This window comes from Barbatula barbatula (genome assembly GCF_947034865.1).
Source record: "Barbatula barbatula genome assembly, chromosome: 16".
NCBI lineage: Eukaryota > Metazoa > Chordata > Actinopteri > Cypriniformes > Nemacheilidae > Barbatula > Barbatula barbatula.
The window spans coordinates 9066913-9094283 of NC_136779.1; the positions used below are offsets into that span (position 1 = coordinate 9066913).

Consider the following 27371-nt stretch of genomic DNA (forward strand, 5'->3'; position numbering starts at 1 on the left):
TCTGCCTGTTCTCAATAATGCGTTCCACGCTCCTCTGTGGCAAAAGGACATAACTCTGACATCCATTTTTTGAAGTACAATTTTAAAGGGAAGAAATTTCCACACATCTTTATATGCGAATAGGAAAATGGGTGTGTTAGGTGAAATAACCCCTTTTAAATGGAATATGGTCGTAACCAATAATTCGTTTGGGGTGCTTGATATGAGATGTTAGCGATGTAAAGTAAAAACGCAAAAAAAGAGTTAGAGTTAGTTAGGGATAAAAAGAAAGAGGGTGGAACAGTCCGCCTACATTGGTTTCATTTCCCAACAGTTTGATGCAATCTTCCATCCGGTAGTAACTGAAATAGTACCAGTTGGTAAGTCTCGATTTATTCCCTTTATTTCCATTGCTAAATATATTAAAGACTAAGATATGAATAAAATTTCCTAAATATGTTTCATTAAACATTATTTCGCATTACCTTTCTGTAAATTTCTTAAATCATCATTTTAAAGGGAAACTCCACCCCAAAATTTAAATGCTGTCATGAATTACTCACGCTGTAGTTGTTCCAGACATGTATACATTTATTTGTTCGGTTGAACACGAAGAAAGATATTTTGGAATAAAGTTAGAAGGTCAGAAGCACCATTGACTGCCATATTAGGAACTTACAAAGAGTTTGGGGAGCAATAAGGGACAAATCTGCTTATTTGTGAAAATGTCTTTAATCTTTATTATGCATTTTGTTTTTTATTATTAAAAAATATATAAAATTCTAAAAGTTTGTTATTTCCCAGCAATTCAATGTAGAAAGAAAGAAAGAAAGAAAGAAAGAAAGAAAGAAAGAAAGCGTTTTTCTGTGTTTTTAGGTGGTGAAGTGAGGTAGTGCCAAATTCCATCATGAGGAACAACACCACTTGCATGGATCCTCTTCAACATGTTTCTTCATTCCTGAAGCCCATCTTCATTTTGGAGTTCATTTTAGGGCTGCCTGGAAATGTCTTTGCCCTTTGGGTTTTTTTCTTTAAGTCTCCATGGAAAGCCTGCAACGTCTACCTGTTCTGTTTGGTAACCGCTGACTTCTTACTGCTCATCGGCCTGCCTTTCCGCATAGATTACCTCTTTCGTGGTGAAGACTGGATATTCGGTGAAAACTTTTGCCGCTTCGTCCTCTACATCATATCAGTGAACTTCTCAGCCAGCATGGCTTTCATGACAATTTTAGCAGTCGACCGCTTCTTCAGAATACTTCGCCCACTCCATCCCATTTGTCGACTGAGTGTGAGACAAGGAATTATGATGGTTAGTGCAGTTTGGGTGGGAATTCTCTTACTTCGCCTTCCACCTGCTCTGACCCTGGATCTTCAGTCCCATACGAACACTTCGAAGCTCACATGTGAAGCTTCTCTCTCATGGAGATCACCATCATTGGGATTGAGGATATACAACTCAATACACATGACAGAGGTGCTGATAGCTTTCATACTGGTGCTCTTCTGCTTTGTGTGTGTTTTTTATCATGCCCGTGAACGCCAGTTGAAGGCCCATCGCAGGGTGAATCGAGCAGTGCGGTTGCTTTTGGTTATTGTGATAATGTTTGTTTTCTGTTTCCTACCGACTAGCATATCTGGTATTTTGCTTCAAGGGTTTCCGCGTTCTGAATACCTGCAGTTAAGTCTCCATATCTCTTTAGCTATAACCTACATGAACAGTGCACTTGATCCAGTCATCTACGTCCACTCTAATGCCTGGTTTAGAGATACTCTTAAAGCCAAATCCAATTCCGTGGTCCAGACGCAGTTCAAGATGAGTTTCAAGACTAACAAAAAACCTAAACATTAACCGGAGAAACAGTAAATATAATCTCATATATGTTATTAATGTGATATATTTATATTTAATGTATGAGTTGTATACATCCACAGAAATTATGAGGAGTCCATTTTACAAGTATTTTTTTAATTGATTATTTATAGGTATGTGTTTAGGTAAAATAATCATTTTTGTTTCAATGTGTGAACTACTAACTAATTTGAATTTATTTGCATAAAATTTGCATTAAAAACAGGTCAAAATAACAGCAAAGTTCATATTCACTTTTAAGCAAGACAACAGTAATATTTGTACATACAGTTAGGAATTGTTTAAATAGTTTTTTACATTGTAATCTCGTAATCTTGTCCTTTTTATCATGTTTTTATGAGTCTTGTCACGCTGTCTTTCACATTGCTGTTGGATGACTTTATTTCACTCCTGAGGTTTGATTTGGTTGAAATTCAACAGACACTGGACTGCATTGGCCACAAAACATCTAGAAATTCTGATTAAATTAAAATTTCGATATAGGTTTGAACATATTTTCACAGTATTATTTTATATTCAGAGTAAACATGCATTGAACTGTTTTCTTTACACAGATGTACAATCTGTACTGCGCTTTTTATTAGGCATATTTCAGTAAACGTGTGACATACAATGAAACACAACATAAATGTATGAGGCATAGAAATCAAAATGAGCTTATCTTTATCACGGTAACATGCTATATAAACAGCCTGGATAATGAATATTCCCATAGAGGAATGCAACGGTCTGAATTGTGAGAATCTCATTTGAAATGAATTACAGTTAATGCGAAAGTCAAGTGGAAAATAAATGCTGTTTCTTTTTCCCATTTTAAGTCAACATGCCAGTCATTTTCTAAACCAAAAGGTATTATTGAACACCTGAAATTGTAAAGTCTTTTGAAATATTCTAGATACATGATAAGAACAGTTATTTAAATTTAAGGGGAAATGCAAAAACTGGCATGACCTCCACAAATCATTATATCCAGTAACAAAACATCATCAGTTAAAAGAATCTATTGAACATGCTCCCAGTAAAGACCATTATTTAAATTAAGGAATCGTCAATAACATACAATACTGTCGGACAGAGATATCCAGTCCTTGTTTAAATACAATATAAAAACAGTTCACAAACATCTACTTGTCATGATACACACAGAAGATATAGAGAAATAAAAGAATCAAGAGCAAAATGAACTTACAAAGAGTACACTTAAACTTCTCAAAAGAGTCTTTTGAGAGTGGTTAGCATTGATCTGTACATGATACCTATGTGGCATGGCCAACCCCATTTAGTCCCTACAGCTGTTCTTATCAAAGACCTGCTGATGCTATACAGTACCTCGCTTCCAGGTGAAAGTGTTGAAATTAAGCTTGAGTATTCAGTACTTACAAAATGGCTAATTGCTTTATTTACCATGTGCCTTAAAGCTTTTTGTCCAGAAGAGGAAGCAAATGTACAAAAATTAAGAGAACTAGAAGCTTTTATTGGTTTGTGGCCTGTGCAATGCAGATTTAGGCAGCAAATGACAAACTGACAGAACAGGCTGAGGGATCATCACAGGCGAGCGTCAGTCATGGATGACGATCGGACCTCGCATCCGTAAACTGGGGTGGGGGGGCGCCAGTACAGGTACCTGCGCTGGCCCCTGAGGGATCCTACGTAGGCTGATCTGCTCACAAGGTTGTCTACACGCTCTTCTTAACTGTGAACGGGAGAGCATCCTTCTGGCTTTCCTAAAAGGAAATAAGAGAAATAAAACATAAAAATGATTAAAAATAGATTTTTGCAACACATGTCTAGACAGATTTTTGTATATTAAAGTATTTTTTGTGAGCAAGCGGGACTTAATTTATAAGACATTTGAAAGAAAATGTTTTAAATGTGTGATATTCTGTTTTCAGTTATGTGGTTTTATCATGTTGTACATGAATCATAAAATACTGATTAAGTATGACAAAATGGCAGTGATTCAGCATGTACATGAACTCATCTCTGACGGTAAGGTGGTAAATTGTTATTGATCATGTACAAACAAGATATTGCTAAAATATCAAGCAGAACTAACATGGTTTATTCTGTTTTGTGGGATCTTGATGTTGCATAAATTGTGTAGTAGAAACCGACAATAGACGAGTAGACACTGACACAAGTTGATGTGTGATGACAACATGCTTTCATAATTACTTGTTTGTGTAAAATATATAATGTAAAATCTATTCAACAATACCATTCAAACTTCAAAAAGTCCACGTGTTAAAATGCCTCTTTTGCATTGTAATAAATTTGCTTATTTGAGAAAACATCTTTAATCTTTATTATACATTTTGTTTTTTATTATTAAAAAATATATAAAATTCTAAAAGTTTGTTATTTCCCAGCAATTCAATGTAGACTCAGATGTTTGAATAGCAAAGAAAGAAAGAAAGAAAGAAAGAAAGAAAGAAGGAAGGAAGGAAAGAAAGAAAGAAAGAAAGAAAGAAAAAGAAAGTGCATGTTTTTCTGTCCACAGCTTGGCTTGACTCGGCACATTCGATAGATGTAACACCTTGGACTTAATAGGTGAAAATGACAAAAATAATGTTCTACTCATGACCAGTAGCAATGTAAGTAATGAAAAAGTGCCTGGGTCCCATGTTCATGCACAATGAATGAGTCCGACAGGTATCCATAGGGAGCGGCCTTTGGATTAAATTCCCTAATGAAAAAAACACGAACAAGGTCTCGAACAACAAATGCATGATTTTGATCTAAAATGTGCCGTGTGCATTCATAACATCCGTGTTTACTATATAAATCGCACTAAATGAATGAACCCAAGTACACATCAATTGGAAGGAAGTCACAGAAGACGCTGATGAATATGATGAGTCATATAAGCAACCACAAACACTACACAAACTACAAAGTGACTGAGTAAAAAACATTCAAGTGAAATGTAAAAAACTAACTAAAAAGTATAAAAAATGTAAATAAGAGGGAAACCTGGCAGTCTATTATGATCTTGTAAAACTGGTCTGAGCAACAGACCAAATTTAATTTGTCCCCGGGTTTCCTGCCTAGTTTAAGGGTATTCTTTCAGAACAGGGGCTCTAAATTTAGCCATGCATCTGTAGTGCTGGAGGCCAGAGGGAGTCGTGCGGGTCGTGGCTCAAATGGATGGGACTGTAATGGAAAAGCATTTTTCTTACGTCCCCTTACAGCTCCAGCTCACAGCTACTTAGACTTGGATTTTCTCAGCACCAAACCTCCTACAAATATCTGTATTCTAACCCACATTAGGAACATTATGCAGTTTGAGGTGTCAACGCCAAAAATAGCCAATCATATTCATTGCATTGGTTAATCCTGTGTCTGTTTTGGTCATACATTTTATGCATTTGGAAGACTCCACAGGTAATGTGGTTTAGCCTTTGTGTACGGTGTGTGCGATCTTACCATGAGAAGGTGTCTAACAGCTGCAGCAACAAAATGAGACAACAAACAGTCACTAGTAAGTAGTCAAGAAAAAACGGATCCATGAGACAGGGTAAATCAAAACGTCTAGTGTCCTCTACCCAACGTAACTAATTTGTAATTTAAATTAAAACATGTTTTATTTAATGTTCCAATCAGTACTCAAGAGCAAACAGGGATGTCAGTCATTTACATGGTGGATGCGGAAAATTCATGCAGCTGTGCATATTTAGTAAGGAATTCATTCAATTCTGCAGCTTGTAATCCTTTTATATTCCATTTCTGTTGACTGAGAATTAAAAGTGGATAAGTTAATATGTTCTGCATAATACTGAGTAATCGTCAAGAAATATTGTGAATAGGGTACTATGGATTACTGAACTATTCTGCGGTGCTTCGCCACAACATTACAGGAAATAAATATAATTTACATTGAGGTCTGTGTACTGTATTTCTGCAGAAACACTACCAATAAAGCGTTTAGACACACCCGCCTGTTTTTATTATAACTTTTTTTTACTGTTTTTACAATCGTAAAATAGTCGTGAAAATAAAGCTGAAATGCTCATTCAAAACAGCCAGCATTTGCCTTAAATAATTATTTTTATTATTACATTTGTAAGTTGTTATGTATGCCAAGCACTTTTGACTATCACTGTAAAAAACAACTATAGGATTTACCAATTTTTGTTTTTCATGTGCACAAGTCAAAATTGTACTTGATGCCTTTTGTAAAGGTTTTTTTCACACAGTTTTAAAGTAGATTTGACTTAATTTTTGTGACAAGATTTTGCACACTGTTTTTTAAGTAAAATTTTTGTAAAAGTACAAATAACACAATTTTTTTTGTCAATCGTACTTGATTTTTTACAGTGTACCCTGCCAACAGCTTAAAATAGTTTAAATTGTACTCGTTTACAACTAATGTTGAGTATTTATAAACATCTTAAACACAATTACAATCATGACTAACATAAAATCAAATGAAATCAAGTGTGTCTAAACCTATGGTAGTGTATGTTTGTGAAGTGTTATGTGATTAAGTTACCTGTGGAGTCTCTCTAGATTAAAACTAACCTCAATCTGCATCCCAAAATCAGGTTTCATTTATAGTAAACCAAAAGTGTTTGGTCCATGCTGCCCCAAATTAACAGGATCATGGATATTACTAAATATAGCATCTTTGTTACTGAAAGATCACAGACGTCTGTGAGATTGACTGACCCATTTCCTCCTTTGACAATTGCAGTTTAAGATCTCTAACCCGTCACTGTCAATGGGTATGACCAATGCAGTAATTACACTGTCACTAAAATCAGTCACTCTTATGTGATGGTTTAATCAAAATGATAGAAGGCTAATCAGATGTGTCATGCCATCTCGGGGATAATCTCTGCAGGTGCCAATCATGAAAGAACAGCACAAGGGCTTTTTGACACCGAGGGTTCTGTTCTGTATTTAATTTCCCTGACGGCTCCGTGCATGGGCCAGAGTAAAGTTAATCAAATGACTGCACAGTGAGCGAACAAGCCACGTGACAAGTTTGGGTCTGAGGGGTGGACAGCGAGGTGGGGTTGCACACCTCGTCTCTCTGGAAACCAGGAAGAAGCTGTCATCCGGGGCATCGATCCAGTTGGGTCGTCTCTTGCGCTGCATCAGGCCACTGCCACGAAGGTTTGAACCACCGGTGCTGCTTCCGTTATGCTGCTAGAGAGGAACAGAGATGAATATCTTAAATCTTCAGTCACGACCCAGACCTCCAGTGAAAGGCTTGTTGTCTTTAGAATTGTTTTTATAGATCGTTTTATAAACAGCTTAGAATCGCAATATAACAGTATTTTCGATAAACGTTATATTAAAAACCATAATTATAGATATTGTGTTTATATCATACAATTTCTGCACCTGTTTCAAGTTTTGCCTTAAGAGATACACATCTCTCCCTATGCCTCTATACACTTTTGAATGTAATTCATTGGCCAAAAAGTGAAATAAATAAACTGACTGGGAGCATTATTTATATGAATAAAATAAATAAACATTGAAATGAAGAGTTTATTTGCAAAAACAGATAACAGATATTGAAGTTATAAGTCATGCATAAGGAAACAATGTTATTTATTGTGCATTCCAATTAAAAACAATCAAACTGCAGTTGATTTGTTTTTATTAAGTAATAATAACAAAATAAACAGTTAACTAACACAATAAAACACAACAAAAACATGATAACATAATAAAAATGTGATGTTTATCATGAATTATTTTGCCCATGATAGTTGTGAAAAGTCTGAAGTTTTTCGTAGGCATTTGCATAAAAATAATATCTATATAAAAACTAGTGTTGAAGCAAGCCCACCATATTTACATTTGTTGTCTCATGAATGAACGGCGTCTGCCTTCGCGTTTGTTTAGCTGTCTCTCATTTCTCATTTCCATTGTACCCAGCCGCAATAATCTGTGAGAAACCTCTGAGGCTGAAGATTGAAGCTGTCACCAGAACAATTTCCAGCATCAGCAGCATTTGTGTTTGAAAGTCTTATGAGACCTAACTTTTCTCTTTCTCTAAGCAGCACAGAAGCCTGTGAGTTATTATTTTTCAGTACAGTAGAAAGAGCAGATTTACGGATCTGTATGCTTGAGTCTAATGGGATCTCAGAAGTGAAGTTTATGTCTATGATACTTACCGGAATGGGTCCCACGATATGAGCTGGGTTTTCTAAAAAAAGACATTGTGAGATATTAGTATGGTTATGTGGTTTACCTATTTTCTAACATTATAAACAGTGGGATACAAGTTATTGTATCGTAACAGTTTTAAAGAATCATTAATGAATAGAAATGAACATAAATTCATGTTTTAGTATTTGCCGTTTTCATTTCAACACATGATAATCCACGTTAGACCAGCACGGAGTGAGAATGTTGAAAAAAAGCATCTTGTGTACCACAATGCAAAATCAATGAAACCTGCGTGAAATTCTTCCGCTGAACACAGAATAAGATATTTTGAAGAATGTAGGTAGCTGGACCCCATTCACTTGCATTGGTTTTGTGTCCATACAATGAAAGTAAATTGGGGCCAGTGCTGTTCGGTTACCAACTTTCTTCAAAATATCTTCTTTTGTGTTCTGCGGTAGAAAAAAATTCATAAAGGCTTGAAATGACAAGGGAGTGAGATTTTTGGGTGAATTATTACTTTAAGCTATTTTTTAACCAATGACTGATTTTCAATGTGAAAATTTGCATCACACAGTATACGTTTAAAAGCACACAACCACCTTGTCCTGGTGCACCGGCCCTTCTCTCTGCGGACTCGACCCTGCTATGGTGATGATAGCTCCGTTTTCCCAACATGCCAAGCGGGCCGTGACTGGGAAGAGAGGAAAGAAGTCGCCGCGGGGGCTGCACCTGAAGGCCGGGGATGCGGTGAGATCGTTGAACGTGAGGTGCCGGACGAGATTCTAAAACATCAAAATATCAAAACATCACTGTAGCATTTTGGTTGTAGCAGTGACCTCGTACGCAAAGAGCAACAAAAAGTTCTCACCGAGATACTGCAGGACACTGGTCAGGGTGCTCCTCTGAGAGGATTTGGGCTTCATCGGTCGCCCCGTCATGCCTTCTGACACCCGGATCATATCTATTCATCAACCAGCAGTACAGGACAAACAAATGGAGACAGAGCCAAGTCAATGAGCTACAAAAAGAACTTCTCAAGCACACACGTACATCAACGCGAGCATACTCAATAGGTCAGCATGATGGATGCTGCTGTGATCCACCGCCCTGTGGTGACTTATCTCTCTGCGTTTCAGCACACAGAGTCGAATCGCATTCGCTTCACCGCTCATTCTTTAGGCCCCGGTGAGCATCCCCCCCACCCTGCCACCCCCCAAACTACAGACTATTGATCTGACCACAATGAACCCATTACAATCGCTCCAACTTTAAGCAGTTCGTTTTAAAATTCATTAAAAACTCCAGGAGTCGAAAGCAGTTTATGTCATTTTCTTCAGGCAGTTCTTCGTATTGTCTTGGCAGAGCTACTCGAAGATTTGCACTGATGTACTTCAATTCATTGCCTCTTCAACAATACATCTAATGTGGAAAAAGTGAACCAGGTATTGCATTATCTACAGACATAAAATCATTTTAAAATTGAGTGAAACCTTTGTGTCGGGCTATGCCTTTGGGGACGTGTTGAAATAGTGCTTCTCCGTTGGATTGTAAAGAGTAAATGCTAGTTTTAATTATTTTAATGGTGCAAACAGTATTGTATAGCTTGAATGCAAAAAGACTTCAAAAAAAAAAAATGAAATAAAAATTCTAATAAATATTTGACCTTATATGGCATTGGTGCATGCAGATTTTTACTGAACCTCATTTTGCTTTATGATTGTCTGTAAAGGACATGAGTTCCCATGCAAAACCAAATGGAATAAAATGACAAAAATGTCAGAATTAGTGTATCTCACACCTTGATGCAATGAATTTGATTATTAAGTGATTTTCATGCACATTTCTCATATATATCAGGCAACATGTGAAATGTTACCTAGTTAGCCAGCATGTTAAATGAAGTTGGAAGAAGGAAAGCAAATGCAAAGTTGCATTCACAGCAGCTTTTTATGAGTGTGCACATTCACTGAACACATCAACACAATGTCACGACCGGAGCTCATGCTATCAGAAGAGACAGACTTCACACAATCGCTGCTCTCGGTGTGCGTGCAACACGATGATGGACAGATACACGAGACACATGAAACTACAAGGACTCATAGGATGGTTTCAGCCATGGTTTTATTTGTGTTTGCTTGGGCACAAGACATTCACACAAAGAAAAATAAAAGAGAGACAAACCAAAGAGCATGCCCCCCGGGTCCCTCGAGATTCAGGACACCGAAACGTCTAGAACTTTTTATGGTTGGGGATACATAGAGTTGTGTATCTGGGGTGGAGACAGAGGTGAAATGGAAGCGCAGAATGAAGGATCGTTTGATCGGAGGAGGGCAATACGAAGGTGGGCTAGAAATGGGTGCTCAGGCGTGGGGCAGCTGACTTGCTCCTTGATTTACATGTTAAAACTGAATTACTTAAAGGTGCATGTGACGGAAATGGCCTCTGTGATGTGTGACCTCATCTGTGCATTATTTAAAAGCATGTTGGACTTGTGGTTTTATGATATTGCAAAAATGTTCCTGTCAATCAAACTGACTAATTCACTTTATTTCACAAACCTGGCACAATGTATTATTACTCTTTAGAATTATTGGCATCAATAAAGGGTTGAAAACCTAACCCTAACTCAAATCTATACAGTAGACTACTATAGGCACTATCAACACCACCAACGCTTGGTTTGGTAAACAAAATATCATCCTCAAACAGGGGTCTAAACTGCAATGCAGGTCTATTTCTCCTTCCCTCGGCTAAAATTTGATTAAGGCATTCTAGCATCACACTTCTCAAGACCAGGTGTCTTAATCAATTACCGCCATTGATCAACTTTCGCAGTTTTCAATTGACCATTTGATAAATTACAGTTTTAGTGTGCAAACTTTCAGAATAGGACAAACTTCAAACTTTGTCCCAAACAATATGCAATGTCTATATAGACCTCTAACTGATGACTCAACATTTTTCAAATGATTTTCCACTTGCTGTACCTCCTGTTAATTAGATCATACATTTTGCCAACACAGAGAAACCAATAGTCCATCACCCTTCCATTACTGAAACACAAAGAATAGCAGTTAACAACACTTCTCACAAATAAAAGAAACCTTCCTTCACTATGCCATTACATAGACACAAGACTGTCAATGTTATTTACATGATGGATCAGTTTAAGAATTAATAAAAGCAATTCCGTTAGCTACCTCACAATATAAGATAAATATTCTTTGTTTCTTAAGTACACCAGTTTGATGCAATGTATTCATTTGAGTTAAACATTAAAAGTTCTCTGTGCTTTTTCTTTGTTGTTAAGTGCATTTTTGAACTCAATTCTGTTCTCACAAAGGTACAAATGAAGTAAACGATTGACTGTCCATATACAGGAAAGACCAGTCATAAATTAAAGATGAGAAATAAACGCACATAATGTATAATAAAGTTTAAGTTCACCCCAATTATTGTATTCATTAATTTACCCTCGTGTTATTCTAAACCTGTGTGATTTTCTTCTGCAGGACACATTTTTAAGATTGTTGGTAACCAAACAATTTGGTAACCCATTGACTTCCATTGTATGCACACAAACCCACTGAGACATATCACAAAATATTTTATTTTGTGTTCCACAGAAGAAAGATCATGAGGATGAATGAACGATAAATGTTAATTTTTTTAGGTAAACTTTCCCTTTACCTACAATTCTGCACTTTTCTCTAGAGATTAGCTTGTGAAAGTTCTTTAACGGTTTTTAACCAAGTGCTATAGACCACACAACTACTCACACCTTATACTGTGCAATAATTCAATCTCAGTCAATAAATACATTTTGCAAAAAAGTAGGAAAACACAATGTAAAATGCCCAAAATTAATGTGTTCAAATGAAAAGTCCCATGCTAGTACTATTGACAATGATCGTTTTAGATATAGATTTCTGAAAATTATATATAAAATATCCCTGTTCAAAATGTTAGAAGATATCTGTTTTATGCAAAAGCTAAACGGCCTTCTGTTCAAACCAAACTGTCCCAAGAACTACACTGCAACCTATACTGCCACTCAATTCAGCCTATGTAAATACACAAATTCATACAAAAGAATGTTTATTGTTCACACTATAAAAAGAAACCCATAGTCCATCAATCAAACCCTGAAATACTTCCAAACCTGCCTACAGATGACAAAACTACATCTCCAAGCAGTACGAAGTGAAACATTAAAATGCTGCGATGTGATTGCAGGCCAGCATATTTGCTGAGAAACTAAAAGATATTTATGAAGGGGAAAAAGGAAGACTTTCTTCAAAAAAGGAATTGAAAAATATCAAAACATGTTACAAAAACATTATCCATAGTCAATTTAGTGCATCACAGTGTGCAAAATATAGCTTAATTCTAACAATGAAGCTTTAAATTTAAGGCTCTGACTATGATATGCATTTCAAGTATATTTACAATTTGGGGTTAAGCAATACCATAATATATTAAATTATCTTTTGTGTGCTCTTTGTGCATATAAAACGCTCTTCATCAAACACAAAAAACATCACAACATACTAAACCTAAGTCAACATGTATGCCAAAAGTGAATTTGAACTGAAAAGATGATTGAAACACAAATTATGGAGGACAGGCAGTCTTTATTGGAAATGGGGTGGGGGTATACAAAAACCGAAATAATAATATAATAACAATAATTATAATAATAATAATAAAAACAGTACAAGACAAGAATATGGAGGGGAGGAATGACAGTGAGATGTGGAGACGTGTGGTCAGGGAACAGAACAGCGGGGCATTGCGGGTGATGGGTGTGTGAGTGGGTGGATGTATGTGTGCATTTGTACACGAGGCTGAAGTTAGGAATTTAAAGAGCTCTTACACTCCGCCTTTATGGCGCCACAGTTAATGGGCACAAATGGGCGGCGCGCTGCCCGGCGCAGCCTGATGAGGTCACGGCACATGTGACGCGCCAGTTTGGTGAGGCGCGTTGCCTGCAGCAGGAACGCTTGCTTGGTCTTCATAGAGGACTTGGGACTGCCGCTGTTCCTCATCGGAACCATATGGGAAGACGGGCGGGGCCCGTGACCACGAGAACGCACCTCCTATAGAGAAACATTTGGAAATAAGGTGATTATACAAAGAGGAATCGAGGAGACATTTAAAATCATCAGGCTTAAATCTCAGTATTCGGATTGCACACCCTCGACCCCACCTCGTTCAATTCAATAACCCTTTCCCCCCTTATACGGCACATGACAACAAAATGTTGAAAAAAGTCCTTTTGTCGCGGTCAATAAGTTCAGCTACACAAGGCTAGCCAAACGAAGACAGAGAAAATAGATAGAAGGTCTTCTTCATATCTTGTTGGCTTGAAAGTAATTCTACAATCAACTTGATCCTTTCGTCAGACACATACTGTATGTCTCACTGTTGATCTGCACACTAAATACGTTTACTACTCACGGTGTGTGAAGGACTTGGAGGCGTCTTTTCCTCTGCCCCCTCGGCTCTGCTTGGCATCTTAAGCCCACCATACTTTTTCCAGTACATCCAACAGGACACGCACAAGCGACACTGCATGTTAGGAGGACCCCAAGAGTACCACTGGGGAGACTGTACAGCTGTAAACAAAAACAGGAGATTTAGTGATATCTACATAACCGGGTCTGATTATGAATAACTGGTCATATTCCGTCTTCGATAAAAATCCCAATGCGGCTTTATCCAAAATTCACAATTTGTGATTTTTAGCGGTGGTGCCATTTGTTTTTGACTTATTTATTTGTTCCTTGTCTTTAATGCAATTTCAGCGACAAAGGCTATTTTCATTGCCAATTTAAAGACATTCGAGGTACTTGTTACATATATTACATGTCGAGCCACTCAAAGAAATGTTGAAACTGCCACAAAGTCATTGTTTTTTGATTGAAAAAAAAAATCAACCTACAAACTGCTCACACATAGGGACAGGAGGAAACATGTTACCATTGAAACGCAAAGATGAAACTGGAAATATAAATGCAAACTCAACTAATACAATTACTATAGGCAGTTTTGACAAAAATGTTAAAGAATAAAAAACTTGCAGATAACTGAGGCCATTCAGCCTTCAAAGCTGAATGCAATTACAATCAAATCTTCAAGCAAACACTGAAAGAGGATTAAATGTTGAGAAAAATCTAAATCTCTTTATGCTTCCATCATGCATTCGTTACTATAAAACAATATTGATCCAAACTCATCCCTGTTGATTAAACACATTGGAAGATAAAAGGGTGAAAACGTGGCATCCCGTCCAATTGATCACATCGAGAGCCTGACATGTCCCCTGGGAAGAGTGAATTGATTGGATGGCTATGTTTACTGTAATTGGATGAAGAAGGTGCTTACTCACCAAAACAGCTCTCGCATGCGCGGCCGCCTCCGGCCGTGTGGAAACTGCCTGTGCCCGCTGCCCCATTCACAGTTGCCATCTTGCCGTTGCTTACTGAGATCTGGTTAGGGTTGGGTTTGTTGCTGTAGGGCAGAAAGCAAATTAGATTTCACACTTTAATTCATTACAAGAGAAGTGACGCATTTAAATAGTGCAAATTTAGGAGAGGCCTAAACATTTACAAGTATTCACACTTACTATGTGGGGATGTAGACTTGCTTCAGTTTGCTTTCTGCTTCGGCTGCTTTCAATCGTTTCTGAAGAAAACGATAAACGCACAAAGCTTATCAAGGACGATCACAGCCAACAGTCGGAATCTTTTTCGGTGTATAAGAACCTTTTAGCCATAAGAAAAACGTAAACAGCTACGCACCTGCTGAACGTATCTGTCTGTGGTTTTCCACATGTAATAATATTCGATGATGCTGGTCAGCGACTTCCATGGAAGCTGAAATAAAACATAAGTAACTTCAGAAGGACCACCAGGAGGTTGAACTGAAGATGCAGCTCAAGTTCATGTTTAACGGTCCAAAAAGCTCCTCACAATGGAGATAAACAAAATCTGAGCCCAGACTAGTGGAAGTGCTCCTATTTTGCATTTTCCATTAAAACACAAGCAAACGTTTAATTGAATAAGAAAAAATACTGAATAATGAAAAGTATTTGATCAGTAAACCTATTGTTTTGCAAACTCCTTTAAACTTATACCTGTAAACAAGAAAACTAAGGACCAAATTGTTATATTAACTTCAAGTTTTGTACACCACTATTAATTATAGATCTCTGTTAAAATCGTTGTGGAGTTTAAAGATCCAGTGTGAAATCTTTGTGATGATCTATTGATAGAAATGCAATATAATATACAAAACTATGTCTAAGAGTTTTTACATAATGAAGCGTTATGTTTTTATTACCTGAGAATGAGCTATTTTTATCTACATACACCGCGGGTCCCCTGGCATAATTCGCCATGTTCTGTCAGTCGTCGTAGTGTTTCGAAATGGAGGGGTGGAGTGAGCGGTTGGTTGCGATTTGCAACCTTGCTGCTAGATATTACTGACTGGACCCTTAAGTCTTTAAATTCACAGATCATTTATTCAGTCTATATGTCTGGAACCACATGCAGACGCACATGATTATTCATGAGCACATGCTGAGCGCAAGGAAGCGTGGATGAATCAGGCGAAAAAAATTAAGAAATCTACAAATCAAGCTGGTCGAGCCCCCACTTTTGGCTTACATTCATGCAAGGCTGATCAGAGTATAGAAAGGAACACAGAGGTGTTCTGTGCCGACAGCTGCTGTAAGAACATTCACATTAATATCCTGAGGTGCTGGATATGTATCTTTAGCACTTCATTTTGTCGTTTCTGTATTTTTTACTTCTGTGTTTCTTGAACTCAAGACATATCAATCTGAATATCAATTCGGTTCTTAATAAAAGGATCATGTGTAAAGACACTTAATATGTTTTTAACAAAAAGCAGGAAATGTCTTAATTTCTTTACAAAAATATGCAGGGTTAACATCATAGTTGCGGAATTATTTTTGTATTGTCTTTTGCAAATTTGTATTGAAATTGTCTTTTAAACCTTAATTTGGTTTTATTTTAGTTTTAATAATGTACATAAGCTTATCTGCTTTAGGAGGCTTGAAGATTTTCAGTAAAAACTAAAACCTGTGGGCTCTCCTCACTTCTACTATTTTTACATGTGGGTTTTCTCATATCAAGAGGTTTGATCACTATAATTAACCTGTACATTACAGGTTAGAGCAACCTCTGATTTTTCTTTCCTGTGCACTCTCACTATTGACACTAAAAGAACATTTCACACGACACTGTCTTTCACTTTGACACAGCTACTTTAAGTAGCTTTGAAGAGGCAAGTGGACGGTTTCAAGTTCAAAACAGCCTAGCATCTGACACGCACGACAGCGGATCAATCTCAGTTTTAAAACAATTAACCGATCAAGATGAATTATGAACTAGAAGAACTAAAAAACAATGAAATTGCAGAGATGAGGAGAGACTGTTTATCATTACTTTTCTTCTATCTTTCAGCCATAGTACAAATCAATCCATGATCATTCTTTCAAAGTACTTTAATATAAATCAAGTCCATCTCCACTAGACTACCGAGTGGTGAAGCAGCTCTTACTGTTTGCAGCAAATTGTCTTGGTAAAAGTGCCACAGTTTTGTTCCGTTTTAAAAATCAAACCACAGAGCAAAGGAAAACCCATTTCTCACAGCAATAAAACCAGCTTTTCATTCTGCTCAAACCATCACGCTGAAGATCTCGCTCCAGACCTGACACAAATAAGTACTCTTGTCTCACAAGATGAACAGATCAACTGTGCTCAGCAACATAAAGAAGATTCACGCTCCAAGTCAAATCCTTTCAGCTTTTTCGATCTTCTCATTGTTCAGCCATACGTCATTTCTTCACTTCGTTTCTGCTCCTTTTCATCCTATCATTAGTTCTCCTATTCTTTGTTTTGCGCCTCTGTAAAATTTCAGGTTTTCCTGTGACAAAAGTACCACACAGACAAGTTCTGTTCGAGCAGTTTATCTATTTCTAAAGCTCCTTGTGAACACGTCTGTTCTTGTTCTGTTAGGAGTGGAAATCCCTATGGATTCAATTCAGGGGTCAAGATATGATTGCAAAGCAATTTTCGATGCATCAATTTTGTAACAACTTGGCATAAAAGCCACCTCATCCACTGACAGAAGGAAGGTGACTTTAAACAACTTTCTGTGAATGTTAACCACTTACGTAACTACATCATTCTCTTTAAAACACGGGTTGGTTGTTTTCTGTTAACCCTGTTTGGATGTTTTTAAGTAAAGCTTTGTTCAGCCCTGTTGTTATGATGAACTGGTCTTAAGACTCCTTACTATTGTTTCTACAGTGCACACAGTTTCACAATACAAACGGTGTAGCAGACACACCTTTCTGCCCTTTGTGCAATGTTGCACATCAATTTGTACTCATTTATATCTATTTTAACTGAACTATTCTTCATCTTAATTAATTTCTACTTGTTTGTGGACCAATATATAACAAACCACTCACAAAGTCTTGCCGGATATCGTTGAAGTCCTTGCCGTATTTCTCCAGTGCCTCCTCGAACAGGTTCGCCTCTGAAGAACTCCACTCCTCCATTTCGTCTCGGCACAGCACAGGTCCTCCTTGAGGAACGAGGACGCTAAGGGCGCTGGACAGGTCATAGCCGAGCCGGTGGAGGGTGTCCATGGCGTGAAACTAGAACACGTGAGACAGACAGAAGGAATCAATGCCTTTTGTCACCTCTCTATCGGATATATAGAGTGAGAGAGAAGATGTGGGTGGGCACCAGTGTGATGTCTCGTGAGGCTGCTGCGGCGCTCATGTGTAAGCTGGGCTGTCTGACAGAGCTGCTGCAGTCCAACGCCCGGGCAAACGTACCAACAGCTCTGAACAAAAATCAACACAAATTTTTTAATATGCCATTTGAATTAAAAGCAACAATTTTGGTATCTTAAAGCAACAGTATAGAAGTTCTCAAGTGGGTTGAGACCAAGAATGGGTCCCATTTTTTGCAAGGAAAAATACAAGGCTACAGACAATTTATTAAAATCAACCAACAATTTTCTTTTAAGAATTGCATAAATGTGTGCATTTCCTTAAAAGAAATGTATGGATAAGCATGGTGTGCCTACAACTGACTGTAAGCATGTAGCAACTCAAATTTAAGAGACATTTACACTATGATCTATGAAAGCAATGAGACCAAAACAAAAAATCCTCTACGATAAGCGATTTGGAAACTGTCACCAGTTGAGGTCCAATATATCTGGGTCTCCAAAAAAACATGTAAGAACAACTGTCCCCTTTTGTTAATATGACATAGCTAAGAAGAAAATTTTAAACATACCGTGCGACCACCAAGAATTGGTCGATTTGCTTATTCGTCAGCGGACATTCTGGGTCCCACATCTTGGCCTCCAGTTTGGATTGGTCTCTGTCATCAAGTTCTCCTATAGACACATTTAATTTCACTAGAACCGGCTGTGTAAAACCATATGCTAAATATGCCATCAACAATCCTCTCAAGTAAGCCCAAGGCAACTTGTTACCGTGGCAACTAGGTGAATTAACACATAAATCAAGCCTGACATTAAGTAATTATGGAAGCTTAAAAAGTTCACAATAAAGACTTAATCTTGTGCTTTATAAACACTGGACTGTAAAAAGTTTTGGATGAAAATGTATGCTAAACGAAAAGGTCAGAATAATTGAGTTATGCAGGTTGGCTCACATCCAATATCCTTGTTGCCGTTTAGCAATCATTCAAAAAGATGATGCTCTGTATCAATCTTGTCACATTTATGTGTGTTTGCATCATAAAATAACTTCCAGTAGTACACTGTTACAAGCCTCCTATTACAGCGGAGTTGTTGACTGGACATCTTTCCAAGTTTAAGAGAGTGGTAAGTGTGGGGTCACAGACTGACAGAAGAGCAATTTCACACATGACTGATCCTAGACGCTGATACTGTAAATGTTCAGTTTTTCCATGTGATGCGCCAGTGCTCGCAAATCAAACTCGCTGGCAAAGTTAACACTGCAAATGAGCAGCACGACTCCTTTGTTCGAAGTTCCAGAGGCAACAGTTTCAGAGGCAACAAACTTCCCAAAACACAAAATAAATCACCTTCTGCCCACACAAGGGAGAAATAGAGTAACGATTTTTTGACCCCCGGCCATGTCCTCCCAAACTACAGGTTTGCATTTTACTCTAGAGTTCAAAAGCCAGGTACAGTATGGCATTCATATACTAACCTTCCTGTAGCATCTCGGGGACGTCAGCCTGAAAGCGCGGACCCACACGAATCTCCCCCTTGTCGGCCAACAGTGTCTTCTGTGTGGGGTCGTACACCAGTGAATAAAAAAATGTGTCCTGAGAGACAGAGAGAGAAAGCCAAATTTGACATCCAATCAACACAAAACAGCTTTTAAAATGTCACGAATGATCTTACCTCTTTGTCCAGGTAGGACAGAACAGATTCAGTCTCGTTCAGAAGTGCCACACTGCATTTCCCCCTGTTTCAAAAGAAAAATAAATGATTAAAAACAAAGCCTGTGTGAGACATGTTATGTCTTTCATACAGCTGCCTTTTATCCAGAGGCGGTTCTAAGGCAAGTGCATATCGGGGCTTAGCCAAGAGACCTCTACATATCTGTTTGGCGCCAATAGCCCTGTGGTTAGCGCGCCGACATATAGAGCCAGTGCACTTGTGGCCTGATCCAAGTTCAATTCCAGTCTAAAGCGTTTTTGCTTGTGTCAGTCCCCTGTCTCTAACCAAAGCTTTCCTGTCTGTTATCCACTGTCCTATCTAATGAAGACAAAACGCCCCTAAAATATAACTTTGAACGGCCCTAACATTTCTATGATAAAACAGCTATCAAACATTAAACATTTAGCTACTTCCATCGCGCTAGCTTTTTCACAGATAATGCGTACCATAACAGCGGCTTCTGTCCATAGCAAATTCCACCGCCTTTCATTTGTTTGGCCACCTCAATTAGATTGATAAGTTAATTTAGAGTCCATTAAAATTTTACTTCATTCCGTTTCTACACAGCAAGGTAGGCAAGTAATGTCGTACATTATTCAATAACAATGTGTGCAAATGATTATATGTATTATAATGGTTAAACAGCTGACAACTAATTGGGACAATAAAGACCTTTCTATTACCCTTAAACCCCCCCATACACTTTATTATTAAACACCTGTTTTCTAATATTTTCTTCATTTTGTTGAAGAAAAATGCCTGAATGATCTGATCTGTGATGTGAATGTAGTTTGGCAAAAGGTGGATTCAATCTTGCACTTATATGTAGCGTCAGAACTACTTGTCACTCATCTTACTCACTACGCCACAGAAGCTGCTGGAAAAATTTAAAAAAAGCAAAATGTAAACGGCCCCTGACTCGTACAGAACATGGTAATGAAAAATTTAGGGCTTTACTGAAAACCTTTGGGGCTTCAGCCCCCTTAGCGCCGCCCGCTCTAATCCACAGCACAGTACAGAGGGGGAGGAGGGGAGACAAACTAGGTGCAAGATGCAGAAGACTGCATGAACGTGTGAGGGTGATATGAGCACAGATGAAAAGGTGCGAAAAGAGCAGATGGGTGAGAGGACAATCAGGGAGGAAATTAAATGGTTGCAGAGAGGGCAGAAAGAGGAAATGGCTAACAGATAAGCACGCACAGTGGATCAGAATACACTGTAAAAAAATTACAAAGCTATTGAGGAGCGAATAAAAATAATCAGTCTGCTCTCCTTTTCTAGATGATTCAGTGTTTTACCGAGATGCTAACTGTAGATTTCTGAGCCATATGCTGCTCATAAACATTTTAACGCTTACTACACTTTAAAAGAAGGCAATGAGAATCTCCTGTCATGTTCAGTCTGGTTTTTTTAAATGAACTGTCTAAATAAGCGGATTCATTCAAATTAATGAAATGATTGTCTATTATGAAAAAAAGTGACAGGGTTTGAGGAAACTTATATTTATATTTTAATTTCAGTGCTTTTGATACAATGTAAATGTAACAAAAACCAGTCACAGCACTATGTCACAACTCACCACTGGGGTTTGTGAACCCCTGGTGGTTCACGTTGGAATTGCAGGGGGTTAGTGAGGTACAGTATATATGTCTACCAGAAAATGCACATAACAAGGTGTTTCCTTAACTTTGGATTTTTTTTTTGATAAAAATACTACTAAAACCTAAAAGCCCTGATTTACAAGACAGCTGCGCTTTGGCAAGATGCTACCATTATAGTGTCTGCGAAAACTACAAAAGCATGAAAAAACTGTGATGTGACGTGCAAACGAATTGCATGTTTTGCCACTTTTATAGTCCAGGATCACTTCCAGTATAGTAAAAATAACCAACATCATCGTCTAACCAGATTGTGCATAAAAATCACAATTTAGTTCGCACTCGTGTTTATGCAAGTTAAGTCTTCATCTGAATTTACTTTAAAGAAGTAATAAAATAACCTTGACATGTATTCTCTTAAATCAAAAACACAATCCATTATAAAGACCAGCAGGCCCGCTAGAACAACCACTCAACATTTATGGATCATCCTAGCCAAAAAACTAAAGAAATGAGGAAAGAAAGTGCCATTTGCTTTATTTGGAGGGTGATATCAATCTTGCACAAGCTAAGCAGGCCTCCCCAAACCTCAACACCAGCATTAATGTTGCTTGTAGGAGACTTTCCTTTGATTAGAAGCGCAGCTGCTAATTCATTTATCACGGGTGCTACCCTGGGGTGTTATCGGGCAACAAAGGAATGGATGTGACTCACAGCCTAGTGAGAAGACTTGGGGGTTATGCGGCATTGCATGTAAAAAATGCACCATAGTTTTGAACTAAAATGCACTAAAAAGACATATCACCATCTCAGCTGACAAGTGGTCAGGTGTGCATTGTGTGCGTTTACCTAATGTGTGTGGCGGGAAGGGACTCGTACTGGCGGGAAAGGAAAAGCTCTCTGTGTCGGAGCTGATGTTTCTGTTTTTCAGAAAACTCGGGCTCTACGGGACTTTCCTTCTCTTCTTCCAGGTCCTCTGTTCACATACAGGGAATTAGAATAGGGTCAGAAGGAACATACAAGACACGCACACAATAAAGATGACCATTTACATTGCATTATGATTCTTAATACATGGCTACGTTTTGAAAGTCTCACGCCGTTTCACATCGCACGCATAAGGCAGCGCATGTCCATTTTCTTTTTTTTCCTTATTTTATATCCATCAATGAGCAATCCAGAACTTCATCAAAGCTCTTTTTAAGTAGATTACAATACGATGATTTGTTATATCTACCTGTTTCATGCTCTTTTAGATCCACATAGTGCTTTGAAGGATACAAAGTCACTAAAGGGTTAACTCACCATAGAGTGACTGACTTGTGATGCGATCGCTTTTCTCTCACACATACGCAATATTAGCATATAACCAGGGGCGTGTCTAGGATTTTATACATGGGGTGGCAAAGGGGGACAAAAGCACAATAAGGGCTGGCAATACCTAAACATATATATATATATTCACAGTTGCATTGTCAGGATTAGCAACATTATATATTCCTAATTATTGGTCCCTATTACAGTTTGGTTCAGATAATTTTTCGGCTCAGCTTAAGAAGACATTCTTTTCATTTAACTTTTGTGGGTTTTTGCCAACATTAAAAAGGCAGAAGGTTTAGTGATGATTATGATGATGACTTATTTCTTTGAACAATATTAAAGGATTAAATAATGTTCACATAAAAATCGTTTAAGGAGAGAATTCTCCCCTTAGTGGACTATTACATGCTGTTTCAAAGCAGATTTACAAAGGTCACAAAATAGTGCCTTAAACTAAAAAATTGTCATATACTATGTGAAATTATACCTTATAATCCTTCTCTCAGATCTGTTTCCCAGCACAATTCAATCCAAATTTCTGCTAATTTATATTGCTGTTTCTGAAAGACAACTGTAGAAACTGGATATAACTACTTACCTGCTGCTTCGGCCTGATGATATACGCTGTGATCAGGCTGCTCAAACGCAGACAGACACGCATTCTCTATTAGAATATTATCAATTTGAGATTCTCCGTAAACCTAATCCAAAAATTATTGGTACATTACATTAGGACCCAAGTCATGACTGTATGGTCAGCGTTGGAGTAGCAACTGAGGTGGAAAAGCTCATCTATCGGGCTGCCACCCCTGTGGACACGCCACTCCATATAACATGATGTTTATATAGTTTTATCCGTTTTTTCAGAAGGTTATGTGATATGCAGAATATGCAGAAATGGTGCTCGCTGCATACGCGTGCGGTAGGAATGCTCTCTTCTGTTAACATGTGTGCCGAATAAAATATGCGCTGCTTACGCGTGCGACGTGAAACGTGCGTTAGACCTCTAGTTTACGGTTATGTTGCCAACTCTACCACTTGATTGCTGATAGCAAAACATTGAAACACAGTAAAGGTTTAACATCAAGCATAGTAAAATCAATAACACAAGATATCTCTGACATCTGCATATGCCAGCAATATGTCCTTGTATTTAAAATGGACCATTCCCCAATGAAACAAGACCATTACAATTATTCACAAAACCTTTGTTTACTGTACCGGAGAAGCTAAATTTAGTTATCTGCAATGATGAATGGTCATTAGCATTCTTCAAGCCTAATGGCAGTCTGAGACAGCAAACCCACAAATGTATCCCACTTATTACCTTTGATAATAGACTTGAGCAACTAATTTAGTCAAAATCTCAAAACTGGCTGAGCACAGCAGAACAGACATGTGAATTTGAAGAATCTCATTAACGTGTGATACAAATTGTGATTCGTGACCAGTTTATGAAGACAAATTTGTTGAGGGGCTCCGTTCCCCGAAACATCAGGAAATTAGAAAGCCCTGTTGCCCAATTACAGGCATCTGGTATTGTAAGTCTCCAGAAGTCATTGCTACCCCGCGGACTTGCAACAGAAGCCAAAAGCATGCGCATATACATGACCAATTGCAGCTGACTTATAATTATCATGCAAATGACCACTTACACCTGGCACGTAACAGACCGTCCTTGGTTTCCTCGACAATACACATCATAAAAACACATGAAGAGCGTTCACTTACTTGCATGTTTGTCAGCCAGCTGAATGAGGCTCTGTGAGATGTCTCTTCTCCTGTAGAAACAGACCACCTTTGCCTCCACATTGCCGCTGGCCGTCTGAAAAGAAATCAAAATGGGGCAATCTTGAGGCAACAACACGGAACCTAGCACCTTTTTCAATCAATACCAAAAACACCTGAACCCGATGTAGAAGTCTGTTGTTTAATCAGCAGTGCTGAATATCAAAACCTGCTGTGTCTGCACTCCTGAGAGTAAAAACAATGGCAAGCCGGTGTATAGGGGCATAATGTGCATGAACTAAATTTGATCTAGAGTATTTCATTATTTAAACAAGACTTTGTGATCACACCTTTCTCTCTTCGAAAAAATGCCTACAGCTACATTTGATTGTAATTATCTTCTAGACTAGTCAATATCCCACAAGGCTATTGTGCAGGACTACAAATCTCTGGAAGAGCTAGTGGAAAAGAATATAGACTGAGCATGTCTTTGGCACGGGGTGATTATTTGGATGCTCAACCAACCTTGTGGCAAAGGCTATAGCAGAATTGTCACCTGCAAGCTAATATGTAATCTTTTAAAGTAAATGTAGTCTTTTGACCAATACATCAAAAGATCTAACCAAAGGGTTTCTGCAGTTTAGCATTCGTTTTGACATTCACATCAGTGACAGCAAAGGCAGAAAGTGACAATGAAATGACTTCATATAACTCACGTTGTTATTCTTAACCAATGCAAAATCAAAACAATGTCTGGTGAGGCTAAAAATATAAAATACCAGTTGCATTTGTATGTCAGACCAGAATGGTATACTCATAGGAGATACATATTTTTTTGATTTTCTAAGTGTCTTGCATGCAGTCTTGGTGCTTTCTGTGAGGTATGCGTTCCATACACAGATACAGTTTCTCACAAAACAGCTGTTGGAAATAGTGGCAGTGCAAGGAAATGCTAGTAATTTGGCTCCTGTCAAGCTGGCTGAACACCATGTGTCGATGTCATGACAATGTCATATCCACACCCTACCGATGTACCCAATGACCAACAACGCACATTTCTCCCTCCCAGCCCCGGGGGCACCGTACCTTATTGAGTTCCTCTATTCTCCTGATCAGATAGGGGTTGCTTGAAGAATTCTCAAAGAAGACATAATCTGCAGCAGAAAATAACAAAATCATTATCTTTAACAATGAAAAGCAAACACCATGGCTTGAAAAGGGATGCAAAGACCAAATGAACCACTGCCGTATATGGATATGGATACCCCCTTGTTTAGACTTTGTAAGCGCAGTAAGAAATAAAATGGATACATGGGGCAAGTGCACCTGTTTTCAGTATTCTTACTAGGTTTAGCCTTATAATGCCATTTACAGAAATCATAACAGAACTGTTAAGGGCTTTAACGCTTATAATGGGAATAGTACAGTTTGTATGAACATCATTTTGCAACGGTTGATATGATAACAGACGATAATCCATAATGAATTTGTAATGCAAACCTTAACCTTAAACCTTGGAATGCTAAATGTTAAATTTATCTAACACCACTACACTTTATGACAGGGCTTCCCTTTAATACGTTTTCAGTGGATTATATGGCATTGCAGACTGACAAACAAACAAACAACACCATTCATGAAAATAAATATTTTGTCCATTTTCATATTGGTCAAATTCCGATACACTGTATCATTAAAGAGCACAACACAGACAGAAGGGTTAGATTGTAATTATGTAACATTTTATTAAACAGACTTCCCATTCAAACATCTATAAAGAGGATGAATTTACGCTCGATATTCAACAACCTTTGTATCGACGCGAAATTAACGATACCACGAAACAATATGAAATCCCGCGGCATTGACTGTAACGTAGCAGGCTAATTGCACAAACAAACAACGCGACGGATGTGGTGACAATTACAAGCTTGACAACAATATAACGTTAAAATAGTGCACGTCTGTGGTGTTTTTGGTAAATTAGGGTCGAGAAACTCAATCTGGTTGCTCCGCAGAAAACAGAGTCACGGGTGGTTGTAAATGCTAGCTCGCTTTGCTACCTTGCATCCCGATTGAGGACCCGTAACTAATGGATACGTGCCAAAAGAGAGACAAATGATTACAAAGAAACACATCGGCGTCAAAGATCAGCACGGCCACGACCAAACCCCACGCTTCTCTCAGAAGGATTAAAATCGCATTACGTGCTCGTTATACGCGCTCACGTGGATTTGTACATAAAGTGATGATTATTTGTTTATGATGTGGCTAGCTAGCAACGTAGCCCGCTTGCTAAATGCTAGTGCGGCTATGATAGTTTAAGAGGCCTGACCCACATCACAACCCAAAATATTCTCCATCCACGTTATTGCTACCTTTCACAAGGACATTACACGAGTTAAGAGTTTATAAGTGAGCGACTGGTAGCGGGAATCCCGCTAAAGGGAACCCTGGCATTCCAGACAGGTCTCACGGCGCTGGCCATGTTGTGACTCGCGTTTATTCAAAAATATAGACGGACATACCTCCGACCCGGTACATGTTGGCCGCCATTTCTGCCCTCCCGGAGTGTTAAAAAACCAAACCATAAACTAAAACAAAACAAAATAAGTACGTGAATCAAAAAGGCATCTACGTCTTCCGGCCGGGTTAAGATCGAGCTGAAGTAAGGTGTTGTGAGTATGGGGGATGAACCTCAGAAAGAATAGAAGATTTTTTTCAGCCCCCCTCCCGAGATTCACAGTACAATACAGTAACTCACGCGCTAGAAAAGGCTCGAGCGCAGCTTCCTGATGAGAGGAGGAGAGAGAAAGGAGGAGGAGGAAAGAGTGAATGAAATCCACAGCCTATACCCACGCCGCTCATTCCACACAGGATAAAATTATACTTTGTGACCAACATTATCTTATTTTATGTGACTCGAAACATTTCCATTAATTTAAAATACAAATAAATGTAATAGTAATGTAGACAAATGCGTTTTATCGTGCCTGCGCTGATTATTCTCGATAAAACCTTTTTATTTAAGTGGTATACATATTTAGGAAAGAAAATCATAACATTTGTGCGAATAGCTTATTGTGAGGGCTGCTAAATATTAGTAGGCCTAATAAAAAATAAATATTGCCGAGCATTGATTTTAATATAGAAAATATCATTTTCAGTATTGGTTTCCAAGTGTGTTTATCGGGGGCGACTCCCTTGCAATCAACAAAGATAAACCATTTAGATTTTAGACTACAGCACTACACTAG

At 38.2% G+C, this 27371-nt stretch overlaps 2 protein-coding genes across 4 annotated transcripts; one reads left to right on the forward strand and one right to left on the reverse strand.

Annotated features, from left to right (window-relative positions):
* The first annotated feature begins 301 nt into the window (after nt 1-301).
* LOC306905951 (oxoeicosanoid receptor 1-like) lies at nt 302-3575 on the forward strand. Of its 2 annotated transcripts, none has more exons than XM_079476950.1 (2): nt 302-359; nt 809-2659. In XM_079476950.1, exon 2 carries the CDS (start codon nt 887-889, stop codon nt 1826-1828), a length of 942 nt encoding a protein of 313 aa, XP_079333076.1. In that variant the 5' UTR covers nt 302-359; nt 809-886; the 3' UTR covers nt 1829-2659. The 2 variants fall into 2 exon arrangements, with proteins under 2 accessions (XP_079333076.1, XP_079333075.1); XM_079476949.1 differs by having other exon boundaries at nt 317-359; nt 856-3575.
* On the reverse strand, nt 2398-26911 carry mta3 (metastasis associated 1 family, member 3). Of its 2 annotated transcripts, XM_079476947.1 has the most exons (20): nt 26643-26887; nt 25201-25268; nt 24118-24211; nt 21916-22042; nt 19430-19493; nt 19233-19350; nt 18325-18427; nt 17764-17863; nt 17484-17672; nt 14782-14856; nt 14607-14665; nt 14370-14491; nt 13439-13596; nt 12855-13077; nt 8844-8936; nt 8575-8757; nt 7981-8012; nt 6876-7000; nt 5276-5295; nt 2398-3573 (listed from the first exon to the last, which is right to left on the reverse strand). In XM_079476947.1, exons 1-19 carry the CDS (start codon nt 26668-26670, stop codon nt 5289-5291), a joined length of 1968 nt encoding a protein of 655 aa, XP_079333073.1. In that variant the 5' UTR covers nt 26671-26887; the 3' UTR covers nt 2398-3573; nt 5276-5288. The 2 variants fall into 2 exon arrangements, with proteins under 2 accessions (XP_079333073.1, XP_079333072.1); XM_079476946.1 differs by lacking the exon at nt 5276-5295 and having other exon boundaries at nt 26643-26911.
* Nucleotides 26912-27371: the final 460 nt, after the last annotated feature.

Coding starts and splice junctions, on each gene's coding strand:
- LOC306905951 (XM_079476950.1), top strand. CDS start 887: ATGAGGAACAACACCACTTGCATGGATCCTCTTCAACATGTTTCTTCA.
- mta3 (XM_079476946.1), bottom strand. CDS start 26,670: ATGGCGGCCAACATGTACCGGGTCGGAG. Junction 19,351..19,429: donor TGTCCTACCTGGACAAAGAG/GTAAGATCATTC, acceptor TCTGTCTCTCAG/GACACATTTTTTTATTCACT. Junction 14,492..14,606: donor CAAGTCTACATCCCCACATA/GTAAGTGTGAAT, acceptor TCTGCCCTACAG/CAACAAACCCAACCCTAACC.